The 18490-nt window shown below is 44.5% G+C and overlaps 1 protein-coding gene across 1 annotated transcript in view; it reads right to left on the bottom strand.

Moving 5' to 3' along the window:
* The window catches only part of IGLON5 (IgLON family member 5), a 429206-nt gene that overhangs the window by 52064 nt on the left and 358652 nt on the right, over positions 1-18490 (bottom strand). The window contains 2 exon segments of the mRNA XM_069742152.1: positions 5338-5457; positions 13734-13966. Of these exon segments, the coding sequence (XP_069598253.1) occupies positions 5338-5457; positions 13734-13966 (353 nt within the window).

Raw genomic sequence — 18490 nt, 5'->3', positions numbered from 1 at the left:
AATGCATCACCGCGCCGCTGTCTACCTCCTGATGTATGGCGCTCCATCCCCTCCTCCATGGCGCCACGTTTTGGATACTCCTACCCTGTCAAAGCAATCACTGCACCACAATATGAACCCATTCCACGCTCTAGACCACCAGGGGTGTCTCTACCATCCACCCTTTCACTACCTTAGTCCAGCAGAGAGATTAACATTAACCCAAAGATGTCCCTAGAACCAAAGGAGGCATTGCGATTCACACGTTAATTTCCCTAGACCACCAGGGATTCTATTATTAGCTATATACTATTAATATATATTTCTTAGCTGGTATAAATGCCGCTGTTTTCCTGAATCCGGCGATGTTTTTCTTTTGTTCCTGCGCCTCTCCGTTCCTGAGATATGGACCCTTCTTTCCTGTATATAAATCTAATAATTTTTAGCCAATTAGGCAAGGCCCTCAAGAACACACCCACAGAGAAGAGTTGAAGGCCACTCCCACTAGCCTAACAGACTGGATTTACATACAGGGAAAATTGGGCCATATCTCAGAAACGGAGAGACCCAGGAACAAAAGGAAAACATTGTTGGATTCAGGAGAACAGCAGCCTTTACACCAGGTAATAAAATAACAAATTTGTATCAAGTGACAGCCCCTCCTTAAAGTCAATGGATGCATGAAAAAAATGGGTTTTATACGAATATCATGCAATCATGCATATGGTATCAATTTTTTAGACATCCATTGCATTTATTAACATAAGAAATTATGACCTTTTATTATTTTTTAAGCCGGATTTAGAAAAACGCATGAAAAATCATCGATTTATCAATCATCATTATTTACCACCTGATTTCTTATATTAACAATTAAAAAATTAAATGAGACCAAATGCGTTTATGTTAATAATAGCAAAGGATTCGAAAAAAAAACCATAGCATAGGCTTATTTTTAATACCCACTGAGTTTTAAAGGGGGTGTTTTTTTCTTAAAGGGAACCTGATAGCTGATCTAGGGGCAGCATGTATCAAGTATGTATGGTTGAAATCATGCCAGTGTCTAACTCTGTGGCGTTTCAGAGAAAAAACATTGGTTAAAAGCCGCGCGGAGACTAGTCGGACAGGCAGGTCCCTGACAACTTCTCCTGCCCCGCTGCCAGTGATCAACAGGTCTGTATGTGCTTGTATAAATAGACAAAAACTGGTTGCTGCAGGGCAGCAGGCAGGGAGAAGCCACCAGGGATCTACCTGCCTGAGTAGTCACCTTTGTGGCTTAATCCTTGGAAGCTTTTAAACTAGGCTCTGTACATATCATTTTTCTGCACAATTTAGAAAACGGCTCTGTACATTGTACATTCTGCAGACTTAAGAACACAGCTCTGTGCGTAGTATATTATGTAGATCTAGAACATGGCTCTCTGTGTAGTATATTCAGCTCTGTATGTAGTATATTCTGCAGTATCTAGAACATGGCTCTGTATTTAGTACATTCTGCAGAATCTAGAACTCGGCTCTGTGCGTATTATATTCTGCAGAATCTAGAACACAGCTCTGTGCATAGTATATTCGGCAGTTTCTAAAACACAGCTCTGTATGTAGTATATTCTGCAGCATCTACAAAACAGCTCTGTGCATGGTATATTCTGCAGTTTCTAGAACAAAGCTCTGTATGTAGTATATTCTGCAGCATCTACAAAACAGCTCTGTGCATAGCATATTCTGCAGTTTCTAAAACACAGCTCTGTATGTAGTATATTCTGCCGCATCTACAAAACAGCTCTGTGCATAGTATATTCTGCACAATCTAGAACTTGGCTTTTTATCTAATATATTTATCTAGATCATGGCTTTCTATGTAGTATATTTTGCATTACCTAGAACACGGCTATGTATGTAGTATATTCTGCAGATCTAGAACATGGCTCTCTACAGTTTATTTTGCATTATCTAGAGCACAGCTCTGTATGTAGTATATTCTGCACAATCTAGAACACAGCTCTGTACATAATATAAAAAATACTATGTATCTGTTCTGCAAAATACTGGATGGATCCAGACAATGTAAACTTTGCGGTTCACTTAGTAGCGAAATATTCAATGCTAATCTAGAACATGACCCCCTGCGGGCAGCACAGGCCATACTGGCAGTGTGGAGCCTCCATGCTGACTGCTGGGGTCGCCCTGTGTCCGTTCTCCCGTCTGGATCTCATTGCCGTCAGTATAACCAGCAGAGATCTGGGTACATCTGACTGCTGGGATATTAATCCGGAGCAGCGCTGCGAACACGCCAGACCTTGTCCTGCTAATATCCCATCATAGGCCGGATCACAGCTGCACTCAGGCAGCGTCTTGTGCTGATACCAGACATATTGCAGACACCACAATATCCTGTCCTAATCCAGAATCCAGATGTGCAGACAATATGCCGAGGATTCGCAGATAACGCCGCAGATCCAGGACCGGAATCAAAGAGCCAGCTCAGAAATAAGCCTCATTATTACAGCAGAAAAGCGCAGAGATCTGAGAAGAATACAAATCCATGACACTCACCGGAACACTACAACCCCCAACATCAGCATAATGAAACTATTATAGCCTATGCACAGAAGACCACAACCCCCAACATCAGCACAATGCACCTTTATACTGCACACAAAGCACTACAACCCCCACCATGAGCACCATGCAATTCTATTGTACTCCCTATAAAGAATACTACACCTCCCAACATGTTCATAGCAGAATCCTATACACAGAAGACTACAATTCCCTACATGACAATAACGAAAATCTATTACCCTCCAAATATGACGCATCATGTGTCCAACATAGAGGAGGAGTACTACAAGCCCCAACATGGCCATCATATACTTCTATTACACTCTATAATCAAAGAACTAAGATCCCCAACATATTTATAATACAAGTCTAAAATGCTCTGTACATCATGAACTACAACCCTCAGCATGACGGGACCACTACTATCAGATAGGTCTCCCCTGGGTCAAAAGGGTTAACAATATTAAAGGGAAAACACTAATTAAAAACAAAATTTAAAAACAACTAAGGGCGCTGCACAAAAAATCTTACTGGTCCTTCTGCATCAAATAATCGGACATAACTACCCTAATTGTCCAATATTAAATGTTCAAAAACCCAATTTGCAATATATATATATATATATATATATATATATATATATATATATATATATATATATATATTTGCGCTGAAGATACCATTAGTTCTCAGAGAGCTGTTAGTAAAAGAGACTTCTTACAAAAAAATGCTATATGTCACCATTCATCTGAACAATTACCTTGGTCAAAACGGATACAGCAGTCGTCATGCAGCGCTGTTGTCCAGAGAAAATCCTTGCGGCTAAGGCTTCTTTCACACTAGCGTCAGAATCTCCCCGTCGCAATGCGTCGGGGAGAGATTCCGACGCTAGCGTTTAGCGCATTGCACAACGGAGGCAGCGGATGCATTTCTCCGGCGCATCCGCTGCCCCATTGTAAGGTGCGGGGAGGTGGGGGCGGAGTTCCGGCCGCGCATGCGCGGTCGGAAAAAGCGGTCCGTCAGGAGCAAAAAACATTACATGTAGCGTTTTTTGCTCCCGACGGTCCGCCAAAGCACGACGCTTCCGTCGCACGACGAATGTGACGTGTGGCAATCCGTGGCAAATGCGTCGTCAATGCAAGTCTATGGGGAAAAAACGCATCCTGCAAGCACTTTTGCAGGATGCGTTTTTTCTGCAAAACGACGCATTGTGACGGATTGCAGAAAACGCTAGTGTGAAAGTAGCCTAATAGATAATACTGTCCAAGTGTCCACAAACCATGTCTCCCGACAATATGTACAAGGATGATCCTCAGTGTTCCCAGAAATAGAGGGAGAGGGTGTTATCCTGTCCCGGCCGGTGACAGGCACCCTTTACCTCGTGGGCAGCGCTCCTAGCTTCTTGGCGATAACCCGCGTTTCCAAAGAGAGATTGACGGCAAGGTGCAGTGAAGCTGCAGGACCTTGCGTGACGTCACAGACACGTGATGCTTCACGTGACCGGTTAACAAAGTGCACCTAGGACCAAACTTCAATCCGACGCGTTTCGGAGTCAACAGACTCCTTCCTCAGGGATCATCCTTGTACATATTGTTATTGTTATTTTTTGTAAGAAGTCTTTTTACTAACAGCTCTCTGAGAACTAATGGTATCTTCAGCGCAAATATATATATATATTACTAATTGGGTTTTTGAATATAATATATGATGAGTATATTACTAATTGAAAACAGCCTGAGACTAATAAGAGGAGTGCAGGGCCAACTACAGAGGCAGCCACCCCCTTCATATCCATCCATCCTTCTATCTATCCATCTCTTCTATTCAATCATCCATCCCTTCTATCCATCCATTTCTTCTACCCAATCATCCATCTCTTCTACCCATCCATCCCTCCCTTCTATGCATCCATCTCTTCTTTTCATCCATCCATCCATCCCTCCATCTCTTCTTTTCATCCATCCATCCCTTCTATCCATCCTTATATCCATCCATCTCTTCTATCCAATCATCCATCTCTTCTATTCATCCATCCATCTCTTCCATCCATCCATCTCTTTTATCCAATCATCCATCTCTTCCATCCATCCATCTCTTCTATCCAATCATCCATCTCTTCTGTCCATCCCTCCCTTCTATCCATCCATCTCTTCTTTTCATCCATCCATCTCTTCTGTCCATCCATCCCTTCTATCCATCCATCCATCCATCCATCCACCCATCCCTTCTATCCATCCATCTCTTCTATCCAATCATCCATCTCTTTTATCCAATCATCTATCCATCTCTTCTATCCATCCATCCATTCCTTATATTCTTCCATTTCTTCTATCCTTCCTTCTATCCCATCCATCTTTTCTACTACTACCTCTTCTATTTATCTATCTTTCTCTTCTGTCCATCACTCCTATCCATCCATTACTTCTATCTTTTCTATGTCATATCTATCCGTCTTTCAATCATCCAATATTCATCCCTCCATCTAATATCCATCCCTCCATCCTCCCATCCCTCCATCCCTCCATCCTCCCATCCCTCCATCCCACCTCAGCAGTGCGGCTCCAGGTCTAGACCTTCACTTGATCACATCTCAACTATGAAGATATTAAGAAATAGTCTTCCCGTCTTCAGTGTGGTGTCCGTGGCCCAGTACACGTGGTGGTACCGAGACTCAGATGCCCCGGATGGATCTGTCCCCCCGGTATCTACCCTCCATCCGACCTAGTAGCCAGGCCCTGCCTGCATTTCATACGCCGCCATTTCTGAACGGTCGCTTCCTTAGACCGATGTCTTTACCTCTCAGCTGCTTCCAGGTCACAGTCGGTTCCGGTTTTCCTACAGCTAGACACCTGAGGAGGACGTCACTGCCCTCGTTCACGGTGATGCTAGACGAGATGTTCTCGATTCTGGCCGGAACTGGAATGAAAAACAAAAATAAGTCACATTTCTAGAAATTTTATTTTTCATTTAAAATCTTGTATATCCTTAGTTTTGGACAACCCCTTTAAGTCTCTTAATCTTGAGTCACTTGGGGCTCCATGCACTACTTTGTTTTACCTGTAGGAGCGCTGTGGCACACAAAGGCAAATCGATCATGAGGTCTCGGAGCGGTGGGACCCCCCACCATTAACTTGTCACCCGCGATATAAGTAGGGGCTGCCCATTAAAAATTTACACCTTTAATGAAACATTGTTTTTCTTGATTTGTTATTATTTGCATTGTTAATAGGACAATAATAAGATCTGGATTCGGCCTCCGGGACCGTTTCGTGTCTCCGATCTGCAGCTGCAAACAATGAAACATGGTTTCCCTATGAAAAATGTTTGTAAACTGCACCCAGAATCTACGGCTTTTATTGTTACTTTCCTGATATATTGCTTCATAAATGGCTGACGAAAGAGACATAAAAGACAACAAAACAATAAAACAACCAGCAAAGCAGCGGGATCCCCGAGCAAATAAAGCTCTAGTGGTGGAACGTGTCTCTACGCGGATGGAGCAGTCTAGACTAGGACTGTAGCAATGCTCTGTCCGCGGGACCATCGCGGCCACATTGCGGTTTATTACGACCATTTATTGATCACATCCCAATCTTGCAGCGCTCGGTGCCCACCATCTGCGACAATGCCCACCATCCCTGTCAGATGTACCCTTCCTGGGCACAGATCTAGAAACGTAAAGGATCCAGCACTAATTAAAATCATCTTTAGGGCTCGTTCAGATGATCAGATTACACATATAAGTCAATGGATGCATGAAGAATTAACCAAAGTGGACAACCTCCAACATCGTAATCCATGGTAGGAGATGGCGTAGATGTTAGGGGCCCAATGGTTAGGGGATGGATAAGAGATATATTGAGATTATCGTGTGACCTATCTGTCACCTAAAGAGTTAAATATTGTATATTTACCCCCTTCCCTCCATAGTTATTCGTGGAGTCTTCTTCCTTTCCCCGCTGCATTATAAATGGTGTAACCTTACCCATAGGATTCATAATTGCTTCGGAGATGAGATCAGAAGCATCCAGGATATTCCTGGAGCACTTAGACGTTGGGTCTGCGGCTGGGATAGTGCTTGGCCATCTTTATGACGTCTTCTTCATGACTGAGATGTCTTATGTAATCCAACATAACTTTAGGCCTGGATCTTATGTACATAGGACCCACACATTGATGGAAGGCAATGTGACCCACGACGATGGAAGGCAATGTGACCCACGACGATGGAAGGCAATGTGACCCTCGACGATGGAAGGCAACGTGACCCACGACGACGGAAGGCAATGTGACCCTCGGCGATGGAAGGCAACGTGACTCACGATGACGGAAGGCAACATGACCCACGACGGAAGGCAATGTGACCCTCGAAGATGGAAGGCAACGTGACCCACGATAACGGAAGGCAACATGACTCACGACAACTGAAGGCAATGTGACCCACAACGATGGAAGGCAACATGACCCATGACGACGGAAGCCAACATGACCCACGATGATGGAAGGCAAATGTGACCCTCGACGATGGAAGGCAACATGACTCACGATGACGGAAGGCAAATGTGACCCTCAACGATGGAAGGCAACATGACCCACAACGATGGAAAGCAACGTGACCCACGGCAACGGAAGGCAACATGACCCACGACAACGGAAGGCAAATGTGACCCACGACGATGGAAGGCAACATGACTCAAGACGACGGATGGCAACTTGACCCACAACGGATGATGGAAAGTAAAGTGACCAATGACGACAGAAGGCAACATGACTCATGATGACGGAAGACAATGTGACCTACGCCGACGAAAGGCAAAGTGACCCAAGGGAACTGAAGGCAACATGACCCATGGAGACAGAAGACAATTTGACTCACACAGATGGAAGACAATGTGACACACAACGACAAAAGGCAAAGTGACCCACGCCAATGGAAGACGTGACCAACGCCAATGGAAGACGTGACCCTCGCCAATGGAAGACGTGACCCTCGCCAATGGAAGATGTGACCCTCACCAATGGAAGACGTGACCCACGCCAATGGAAAACGTGATCCACGCCAATGGAAAACGTGACCCACGCCAATGGAAAACGTGACCCACGCTGACAGAAGCAACGTGACCCACGATGATGGAAGACAACGTGACCCATGAAGATGGAAGTCAAGCTGCCCCTGTACAGTATGTGCCTCAGTCCCCAACAGTCTCCAACACAGGTCCCACTAATACGACTACAATTCACCCCAAAAAGTGTCTCATCTTTTGAAAGTTTTTCTTGCATGCCATGCTTATGTTTCCAAAAGTATTAGCTCCAGTTACCCTAATAAGTGCACCAGCATCCTGTAGTCCGTGCCACATGGGCCTCATTGAGTGCACCAATGGTGTTTCCATAAATGTCACAGCTGCCGACACCATCGGGCTCCTCACATATACCACTGATATTCTCGTAAGTGTATCAGTGCCTAAAAGGTGTCCAACTTCGGGGGTCTGAAGGGGCTGAAGTCTTTGCAGAGAGCTGAGCTTTACTGGAGTTGCTGCCACTTCACTCTAGTGATAGATGGGGGGGTCACAGTCCACAGATGAGACGTTGCTGGTGTATCCTAACAATAAGCGGAGACCCCCTATAAGTACAGCAGATTATATGGTGATACTTTGCGAAGATTAAATTGACCCAAAAATTACAGATATGTCTTCTTGCTACCCATAATGGTGCAACAGGGTGCATAGAGAATATGCAATGAGGGATCTTAAACAACGTCATAACAGGTTTTTTTTTTCTGCAGAAGCAGTGCCACTTCTTTCTACTGGCTGCATCTGGTACTGCAGCTCAGCTCCATCATTAATAGGGATAAGCTGCAATACCAGGCGTAGCCATACACAAGAGTGGCGCTATTCCTACAAACTGCGGGTGCATTTTTATCGCAGTGCAGAGGTTTTATTTTGCTTTTTTTCGGTTCGTTTTTCACTTTAAGGTCTCGGTCCAACTTTGAAAAAAAAGGGAAATCGGCGCCGTTCCACATCAGAAAGGCTTCACGCACGGTTCTCCATTTCAGGGGAATTAGGCAGGAAGCAAACTGCTGACATCTTGCTAAAGTTTGGACTGTTTGTTTTAGCTTTATTTTTTCTTTCTTTCTTTCTTTGTCGGTTTCTGCTGAATTGGGCCCTTCGCACAGACTTGCGTTCTCCATTCCAAAAAACACCGTCAAGCTGTAATTATCCCCCCCATCCCACAATAGAAAAGCTTTCAGAGCTCTGACAATACGGCTGATTGTGAGAAGGGGGGGGGGAGGCGGCAAATTCTGTGACTGACGGCTTCGCTCCCGCAAATCCAGATGGGGCCCCTGCACACACACAATGGCGGCCATTATCAAGTTGGCCGAATGAAAAGCCGCCTCGCAATTGGCTACGGCGACTGCACACTGCACGTGTCACTGCGGCACAAGGGAGCAGAGGGGGGAAAGGACGCAGCGGCGCGCACTGTGCGGAGGGGGGAAAGGACACAGCGGCGCGCACTGTGCGGAGGGGGGAAAGGACACAGCGGTGAGAACTGGGCAGAGGGGTGGCCGCAGGGGTTAACTGTTACCTTGCTGCAGACTGTACATGACAAGGATGAGGATAACAGGGATGAGGTGGATGAAGAGGAAGTTGGCATTAAATTTGCACCCGTATTTTTTTTTGTAGAGTTTTTTGTGTTTTTTTTTCCTGCACCATTTTCATCTTTCCATTTGAGTCTTTTTTAAGTATTTTATGCACATTGGTCGTTTTTTCTTTTGCGTATGCGTTCACCTGATCCATCATTCGTAACTTTTCGAAAAGTCCCAAAATTGGTCACAAATGCACTCTCATCCTCTCAGTGGCATAAATAGAGTCCGATTGGCCCCAGTGCAAAATTTGGACCTGGGCCCCCACCTGCATGTTGGTCAGATGTGTGAGCCCTTGTAGCGTTCTAGATGCTATAAAGACATGCGTGTTCTTCTCCCCCAATATAATAATGCCCCCTTTACTGGGCTCAATGATATAATGATGTCCCCCATCCTGGGCCCCTTCCTGGTATAGTGTCCCCCATCCTGGGACCCTTCCTGATATAATGCCTCCAATCCTGGGCCCCTTCCTGGTATAATGTCCCCCATCCTGGGCCCCTTCCTGATATAATGCCCCACATCCTGGGCCCCTTCCTGGTATAATGTCCTCAGCAAAGTCCAGTAATAATATCGCATCCTGGCCCCTTCCAGTAATAATGTTACCCATCCTTTAAAAATGTCCCCCATCCTAGTACAATGCCCCCTATCCTTGGCTCCTTCCTGATATAATGCCCCCCATCCTTGGCCCCTTCCTCGTATAGTATAGTATGCTTTGAAGTGTTTTTTTGTGTGCGACTTTGTGGCACTAATTGATGTCTAGTCCCACAACTTAAAATGCCACTGGGCTATGCATTGTGACTTAATTGGGCCACTGCCTACTAGGCAAATTCCCATTGAACTGCAGTGTCCTGTACATAGTGGACCGTCGGCCCGGTTTTATGACTGCTGGCCCTTTAATTCTTATTAACAGAGTGCATGCGGGTGCACACCCATGCCTGCTGGCACTCAATGTTCAGTATGCTGCAGTGGTGTTACAGTGTACCACTGTCAGTATCAGACCTCAGGAGAACTTTTTTTTTGTCTGTTCTCGTACTCTGTTACTTCAAACAGCGGCTGAAGTTGTCAGGTGAGCTGTATCCTCTGTGAACAAGGCTCGGTGAGTTGTCAATGTTACTAGCCAGTCAGTGCCTTCTATATGATGTATATACACCATTCTCAGTGTATCCTATACGGTGTATACTGTATACACCGACCCCAATATCTCCTATGTAATGCATATACACTAGCACTAGTGTCTCCTATGTGATGTGTATATAAACCAGCGTCTCCTATGTGGTGCATATACACCAGCCTCAGTGTCTCCTGTATGGTGCATATACAACGGCCCCAGCATCTGCTATCTGGTGTACAGTGGGTGAAAAAAAAAGTATTTGATCCCTTGCTGATTTTGTAAGTTTGCCCACTGACAAAGACATGAACAGTCTATAATTTTAATGTAGGTTAATTTTAACATTGAGAGATAGAATATCAAAAATAAAATCCAGAAAATCACATTGTATAAATTCTATAAATGTATTTGCATTTTGCAGTGAGAAATAAGTATTTGATCCCTCTGGCAAACAAGACTTAATACTTGGTGGTAAAACCCTTGTTGGCAAGCACAGCAGACGTTTCTCGTAGTTGATGATGAGGTTTGCGCATATGTCAGGAGGAATTTTGGTCCACTCCTCTTTTTAGATCATCTCTAAATCATTAAGATTTTGAGGCTGTCACTTGGCAACTCGGAGCTTCAACTCCCTCCATAAGTTTTCTATGGGATGAAGGTCTGGAGACTGGCTAGGCCACTCCATGATCTTAATGTGCTTCTTTTTGAGTCACTCCTTTGTTGCCTTGGCTGTGTGTTTTGGGTCATTGTCTTGTTGGAAGACTCAGCCATGACCCATTTTTAATATCCTGGTGGAGGGAAGGAGGTTGTCACTCAGGATTTTAGGGTACATGGCTCCATTCATTCTCCCATTGATGCTGTGAAGCATTCCTGTGACCTTAGCAGAGAAACACACCCAAAACATAATGTTTCCACCTCCATGCTTGACAGTGGGGATGGTGTTCTTTGGGTCACAGGCAGCATTTCTCTTCCTCCAAACACAGTGAGTTGAGTTAATGCCAAAAACCTCAATATGTGTCTCATCTGACCCCAGCGCCTTCTCCCAATCACTCACAGAATCATCCAGGTGTTCATTGGCAAACTTCAGATGGGCCTGCACATGTGCCTTCTTGAGCAGGGAGACCTTGCGGGCACTGCTGGATTATAAACCTTTACGGTGTAATGTGTTACCAATGGTTTTCTTGGTGACTGTGATCCCAGCTGCCTTGAGATCATTAGCAAGTTCCCCCCCACCCCAAGTAAATTTAGGCTGATGTTTCACCTTCCTCATGATCAATGATTTATGGTTGCGGACTTAAGACTGACACAAGAAATTATTTTTTTTCTGCTGCTCATTTATTTAACTTGGTCTGGATACAGTTGTAGCAAACCCTCAGCTGCGAGAAGTATTAGATCTATATGAGTTTTGGTTTCATGATGTTGTAGAGATCAGAAGTTTTGATTAGTGGTGATCTGGGATGATGAGACCTCACCGATCGCTAAAGCCAAAGGGCGAGTGTCCAGCATTGGACTGGCCCTCCGGAGAAGCAGAGGATCCTCCGGTGGGCCCTGGCCGGCACTGCATTGCAGCAGGTAACTTAGTGATTACACAAAATTATTTGCTGCCGCAGATGTCAGACAAAGTGTGAACACAGCCCTGGTCTGTTGCAGTGCATCAGTGCAGGTGGAAGTCATTGTCTGTATTCTGTGCTGTCTATATGTGACTGCTCTGTAGCCTTCTTGCTATGCACAGGAATAACGGGGGTGTAAAGGGCCACATTGGGTCTAGACTATTAGTGAAGCCCCTCGCCCCGACTCCCCCTTCGTCGTTTCATTCTCTGACTCATTATTGGACTCAACCGCCAATTCAGGGGAACCTTTCATAATAACCAAAAGCAAACAAGCCATAATTACCCTTTCTACATCATAAATGGATGTTTAGCGGCTCCGACCCACACAACACGTCCCCGGGCTGGAGAGCAAAGCAGAAAAATCCTCCGATATTCAGCATTCTGGATACAAAAGGATTCATTAACCGTGACCTCTCTCCAAAAGTGGATATCGCTCATGGGTGACCCGCCCGAGGTCTACAGCAGCTCTAATTAATAGGTAATTATATTAATTCACTGTATATTCAATTAACGAATTAGGACCCAATCGGAGGGAAGTAAACAGATTTTGAGGTTATAGGGGCACTCCGGGCAGAAAAAAAAAAAAAAAAAAAAAGACACGAGTATTATGTATATTCTTCTGCCTGTGGCCTTCTTCTGGGTTGGATTGAAGCATAGTCAGTAGGGTTGACATAGAGGGTTTCCTCAAGGGGTCTACTGGTTTTGGCAAATGTCACTACTTACAGGGGGTCCCTGATGATAGGCTGGAAAAACAGGACCGAAGACCATGGATGGTCCATGTAATGGAGATACACCAGGTTCTCAAGACCGAGATCCATTCTTGTGCCTACTCTCAATGTTAGAGGGGGTCCTGAATTGGGATATTGCTATTACCGTGCGTCATCCCCTAAATCTTTGGATGACTGGGCGATGGACACAGGTGAATCAGTCTAGTAGACCTCTTTCGAACTATATGGGGGTCCTGGAATCGGTGATTAGGCTTTAATGTTATTGAATGACTACAGGAGGCCCTGTTGTTGTGTGGGGGGCACAAAGGGAAAATTATCATTGTGTGGGGGCACTTTTACAGTGAGGCATAAGGTAGGTAATATCTAAGGTGGTGCAGAATGGGCAGTATTACTTTTTAGGGCAACCAGGGGGATACTATAACTAGGGGACAAAAAGGGGATTATGTAGCTGAGAAGGCACTAAGGCGGGGATATAATTTAGAGAGGGCTGTTCTGCTTTTGCAGGACACAGGGTGTGCGATTATATTTTTTTTGGGGGGTCAGTATTTCTCTGTAGGAGGAATGAAATATTTTATAACTTTGAGGGGGCACAATGGGGATCTATTTCTGTGCTGGGCAAGGGCTACTATTACATTTTGGGGGGCAGTATTTCTTTGTAGGGGGCAAAGATTTTAATAACTTTGAGGAGAGGCACTATTACTTTGTGGGGCACAGGAGGTACTATTACATTGTGGAGCAGCATTGCTTTGTAGGAGGCAAAAATGTAATTATATAACTTTGAGGGGCACAAAGGGGTGTTATTAATTCGAAGTGACAAAAACGGCACTATTACTTCATAGGCCATGTGAAGGAGGATTACTTCTTTCAGGGGTACCCAATAATTTGTGGGGGGCACAAAAGGTCTATTATCACAATGTGGAGGCCCAATGATGGGAACGGTTACTGTGGCCATTGGTCCTTTAAGATTTTTGTACCCATGGCCAACATGTAGTCAACAACATGGCCATCTCCATATAGGTTTGTACAGGGAACATCATCAATGTACGGACCCAGTGGAGGCGCCTTATAAGCATACTTTGTCAGGATGGATGGAGGTTTCAGGGACTTACCTTGTACAATGAGATAGGCCTGGGTAGTGTGGGGCTTATCCTGGGTCTGGTAGGAGCAGGTGTATAGACCTTCATCCGCTACATCCAGTTGGGTAATGATGATGCTGAATTCGGTTTTGTTGTAATTGAGTAGTTGGACGCGAGGGTCTATGGACCATTTGTCATTGCCTGCATACAGGATGTTGGACCGGTTGAGCCAGGCCACTCGCGTTACTTGGTCATCAATCGAACAACTGGAAGACAAAAGAAACCCCAAAACACCATGATTTCACCTCTAGTCATTGGAATGGACAGAGGAGGATACGAGCTCTTGTATGTCTTAAAAATATGGCTTCTCTCTTCTAAAAACAACGCCCCCCTTCCTGTCCACATTTTGCGTTATTACATCTCGGTCCCTTTCACTCTGATTGAGTTGCAAACCTAAACCTGAGCCAAGTACAAGTGTGGCCCTGTTTTCTTGATGGCCACCTAAAGAAGGCTCATAAACCTTCAGTGGAGCAGGAGGTCACAATTCCTCCTGGACTTGGTCTTAAACTTTCTGGAACACAGGGGATGTCGTTTCCCCATTCTTTCACTGTAAATCCTACAACGATCTAATAAATGTCCTTAGGTTACAACCAAAAAAACATTTGTAGAAATCAAGCCAAGAATTTCAGAACTGGCAGTAATTTTGTAGAAGTCGTATCTACCTTGATCCTGAGATTTCCCTGGACTCGATGTAGAAGATATTCCGTTCCTTCGCATGTATCGGCCATTATAATACCCTCATCTTATCAATACCCCACTCCCTGCCCTCATCGAATGTCAAAGGGTCATCTCTAAACCTCATCGCTTGGCGATTGCGAGACTGTAGAAGTCCACATGACCCTTTTGATAGAAGATTACATTCACAAAGCCTTTCCAAGCGTCATTGACATCTCCACCATGTGTTTTTATCCTTTTGGATAATACATTGCCTTCCAGCCGTCATATCGTGTCTCTTTTCTATAGACTCGTCTTCACAGCTGGATCCTTTCCTGTTATAGCACTTGGTATGAAGCCGGATCCGATAGCCCCGTTATTTCCTTATTTATAAAAGACTTTCCACAACGTCTATAGACTCCTACCGACTTCTAATCCAAAACACAGTGGCCCAGCTGAGTCGGCGAGGGTCTAAAGAGTGGAAAACTTTCAGATTGCATTGATTACCATGCGGGAACGCACCTGCTTTATAGATGCTGGAGCTATTTGTGCGGAGCTGGGGGATGCTGGGGCTGGATCAAAAACTCAAAGCCATCAGGAGCCATAAAAAAAATGTTCAATAACGTTCCCTTCCTATACATGACCCCATCAAGGTATCGTAAGATAGCTGAAGCCTTATGTGGCAATATGTCTGATATAAGCCATCAAGGACCATATAAATGGAGAAATAACAGTGAGTGTATTATATATACACCTCAGATTCCTATCTATGGAATATAAATATAGCCCGGTACGGTCCCTGCTAACTCCACGATAAACCCAGAACTACTCGCTGCCACCTCCAATAGTTTGTACAGGTGGATTGGAGGACTGGTTTCTATAGCTTTCAGAAGTGTGGCTTACAGAACAAAAGGAACGGAACTATTACATTTTATGTTTAATCCGGAAAGATAGGCAGTGTTTAGAAACAATATACAGTACACGATATTTTACAAAGGGGAAAAAACAATACAGCATATACAATTACCATTAACAAAATAAACTTACTAAATGCATTTTTCCTGCGCATCCACTGCCCCATTGTAAGGTGTGGAGAGGTGGGGGCGGAGTTCCGGCCGCGCATGCACGGTCAGAAAAAGCGGTCCGTCGGCAGCAAAAAACGTTACATGTAACGTTTTTTGCTCCCGGCGGTCCGCCACAACACGGCGCAACCGTCGCACGACGGTTGCGACGTGTGTCAATGCGTCGCTAATGTTAATCTATGGGGCAAAAACGCATCCTGCAAACAACTTTGCAGGATGCGTTTTTTCCCATAAACGACGCATTGCAAAAAACGCTAGTGTGAAAGTAGCCTTATAGGCATGTGTTACAGTTATGAAAAAAATTAGCATATTCTTCCCCAATTAGTCCTGATGTTGGAATATATGTCCCATCAATATCGGATCTATACAAACCCCAATATTCATAACTTCCCATTGGCACCAAACCGACTAGTTGCAGACATCCAGTTTCCTCTAAAGTGAACGAGAGTTACTTCTAGAGGTGTTCGATTTCTTGCTGCTCTGCCTCTTAAATCCACAAATCCTAAAACTTCAAGTCCATTTCCACAATAGAAGTCCTGTCTTCATTATTTGGTCACTGCATGTAGTCTCAGCCTTAAAGGGAATTTAATTAGTTTTTCATATGTACCACTCACTTCCCTATGTTAAACATGTGGTTCTACTTCAAGGAGGCTCTTAGACTGCCAGCTTAGACTCCTTGAGATATTCTGTGTAAGAAAGGAGGGGGGCGAAATCCCTCTCCCTGGAGATGTGTTATGGATTTTAATGTTTTCTATGACATGAGACTCAAGGGTCATACAACTAATAGGAGACATAGGGGGCCATATAACGAGAGAGCCATAAAGGGCCATGTGACTATTCTGTGCCATAGTCGGTGATATATCTGATGTCAGCTATAACAAGACATACAATTAGTAGGAGCTATAGGGAACACATAGCTGGTATGCAGCTTTTGGTGCTATAAAACTAGTATGAGCCATAGGGAGCCATACAATTAGCATCAACCATAGGGAGCCATATGTTATGATAAGGTAATTCAGTACCACAATGGACATAGAGGTCAGAGCACATACAGTGACCTGACAATAACCCAAAAACATAGAACGAGCTCTGAGACGTGGGAACTCTGCTGACCGCAATCCCTAATCCTCACCAACCACACTAGAGGCAGCCGTGGATTGCGCCTAACGCTCCCTATGCAACTCGGCACAGCCTGAGAAACTAGCTAACCTGAAGATAGAAAATAAGCCTACCTTGCATCAGAGAAATACCCCAAAGGAAAAGGCAGTCCCCACATATAATGACAGTGAGTTAAGATGAAAAGACAAACGTAGAGATGAAATAGATTTAGCAAAGTGAGGCCCGACTTTCTGAACAGAGCGAGGATAGGAAAGGTAACTATGCGGTCAACACAAAACCCTACAAAAACCACGCAAAGGGGGCAAAAAGACCCTCCGTACCGAACTAACGGCACGGAGGTACACCCTCTGCGTCCCAGAGCTTCCAGCAAGCAGGAAAAAACAAACAGACAAGCTGGAGAGAAAAAAACAGCAAACAAAATAGCAAAGCGGAACTTAGCTATACAGAGCAGCAGGCCACAGGAACGATCCAGGAGGAAACAGGTCCCATACTAGAACATTGACTGGAGGCCAGGATCAAAGCACTAGGTGGAGTTAAATAGAGCAGCACCTAACGACTTCACCACATCACCTGAGGAAGGAAACTCAGAAGCCGCAGTACCACTTTCCTCCACCAACGGAAGCTCACAGAGAGAATCAGCCGAAGTACCACTTGTGACCACAGAAGGGAGCTCTGCCACAGAATTCACAACAGCCATACAACTAATATATGCCATAGGGAGTCATACAACTAGCATGATCCATAGGGAGCTATGCAATTAGTATCACCCATAGGGAGCCATACAATTAGTATCAGCCATATGACTAGTATGAGCCATGGGGAGCCATACAACTAGCATGAGCCATAGGGAGCAATGTAACAAATATGAGCCATAGGGAGCCATACAACTAGCATGAGCCATAGGGAGCAATGTAACAAATATGAGCCATAGGGAGCCATACAACTAGCATGAGCCATAGGGAGCAATGTAACAAATATGAGCCATAGGGTGCCATACAATTAGTGTGAGGCACAGGGAGCAATGTAACAAATATGAGCCATAGGGAGCCATACAACTAGCATGAGCCATAGGGAGCATTGTAACAAATATGAGCCATAGGGTGCCATACAACTAGTATGAGCCATAGGGAGCAATGCAACAAATATGAGCCATAGGGAGCCACACAACTAGAATGAGCCATAGGGAGCAATGTAACAAATATGAGCCATAGGGAGCAATGTAACAAATATGAGCCATATGGAGCAATGTAACAAATATGAGCCATAGGGAGCCATACAACTAGAATGAGCCATAGGGAGCAATGTAACAAATATGAGCCATAGGGAGCAATGTAACAAATATGAGCCATAGGGAGCAATGTAACAAATATGAGCCATAGGGAGCCACACAACTAGAATGAGCCAAAGGGAGCAATGTAACAAATATGAGCCATAGGGAGCCATACAACTAGAATGAGCCATAGGGAGCAATGTAACAAATATGAGTCATAGGGAGCCATACAACTAGTATGAGTCATAGGGAGCAATGTAACAAATATGAGCCATAGGGAGCAATGTAACAAATATGAGCCATAGGGTGCCATACAACTAGTATGAGTCATAGGGAGCAATGTAACAAATATGAGCCATAGGGAGCAATGTAACAAATATGAGCCATAGGGTGCCATACAACTAGTATGAGTCATACAGAACTATACCACTAGTATGAGCAATGTAACAAATTTGAGCCATTGGGAGCTATATAACTAGTATGAGTCATAGGGAGACATATAACTAATATGGGCAATAGGGAGCCATATGACTTATGAGCCATACGGAGTTATACTACTAGTATGAGCCATAGGGTGCCATATAACTAGTATAAGCCATAACGTG

The sequence above is a fragment of the Ranitomeya imitator genome, chromosome 10 (assembly GCF_032444005.1).
Source record: "Ranitomeya imitator isolate aRanImi1 chromosome 10, aRanImi1.pri, whole genome shotgun sequence".
Lineage (NCBI taxonomy): Eukaryota > Metazoa > Chordata > Amphibia > Anura > Dendrobatidae > Ranitomeya > Ranitomeya imitator.
The sequence above is the reverse complement of the archived record's forward strand: the minus strand, read 5'-3'. Positions and strand labels throughout refer to the sequence as shown.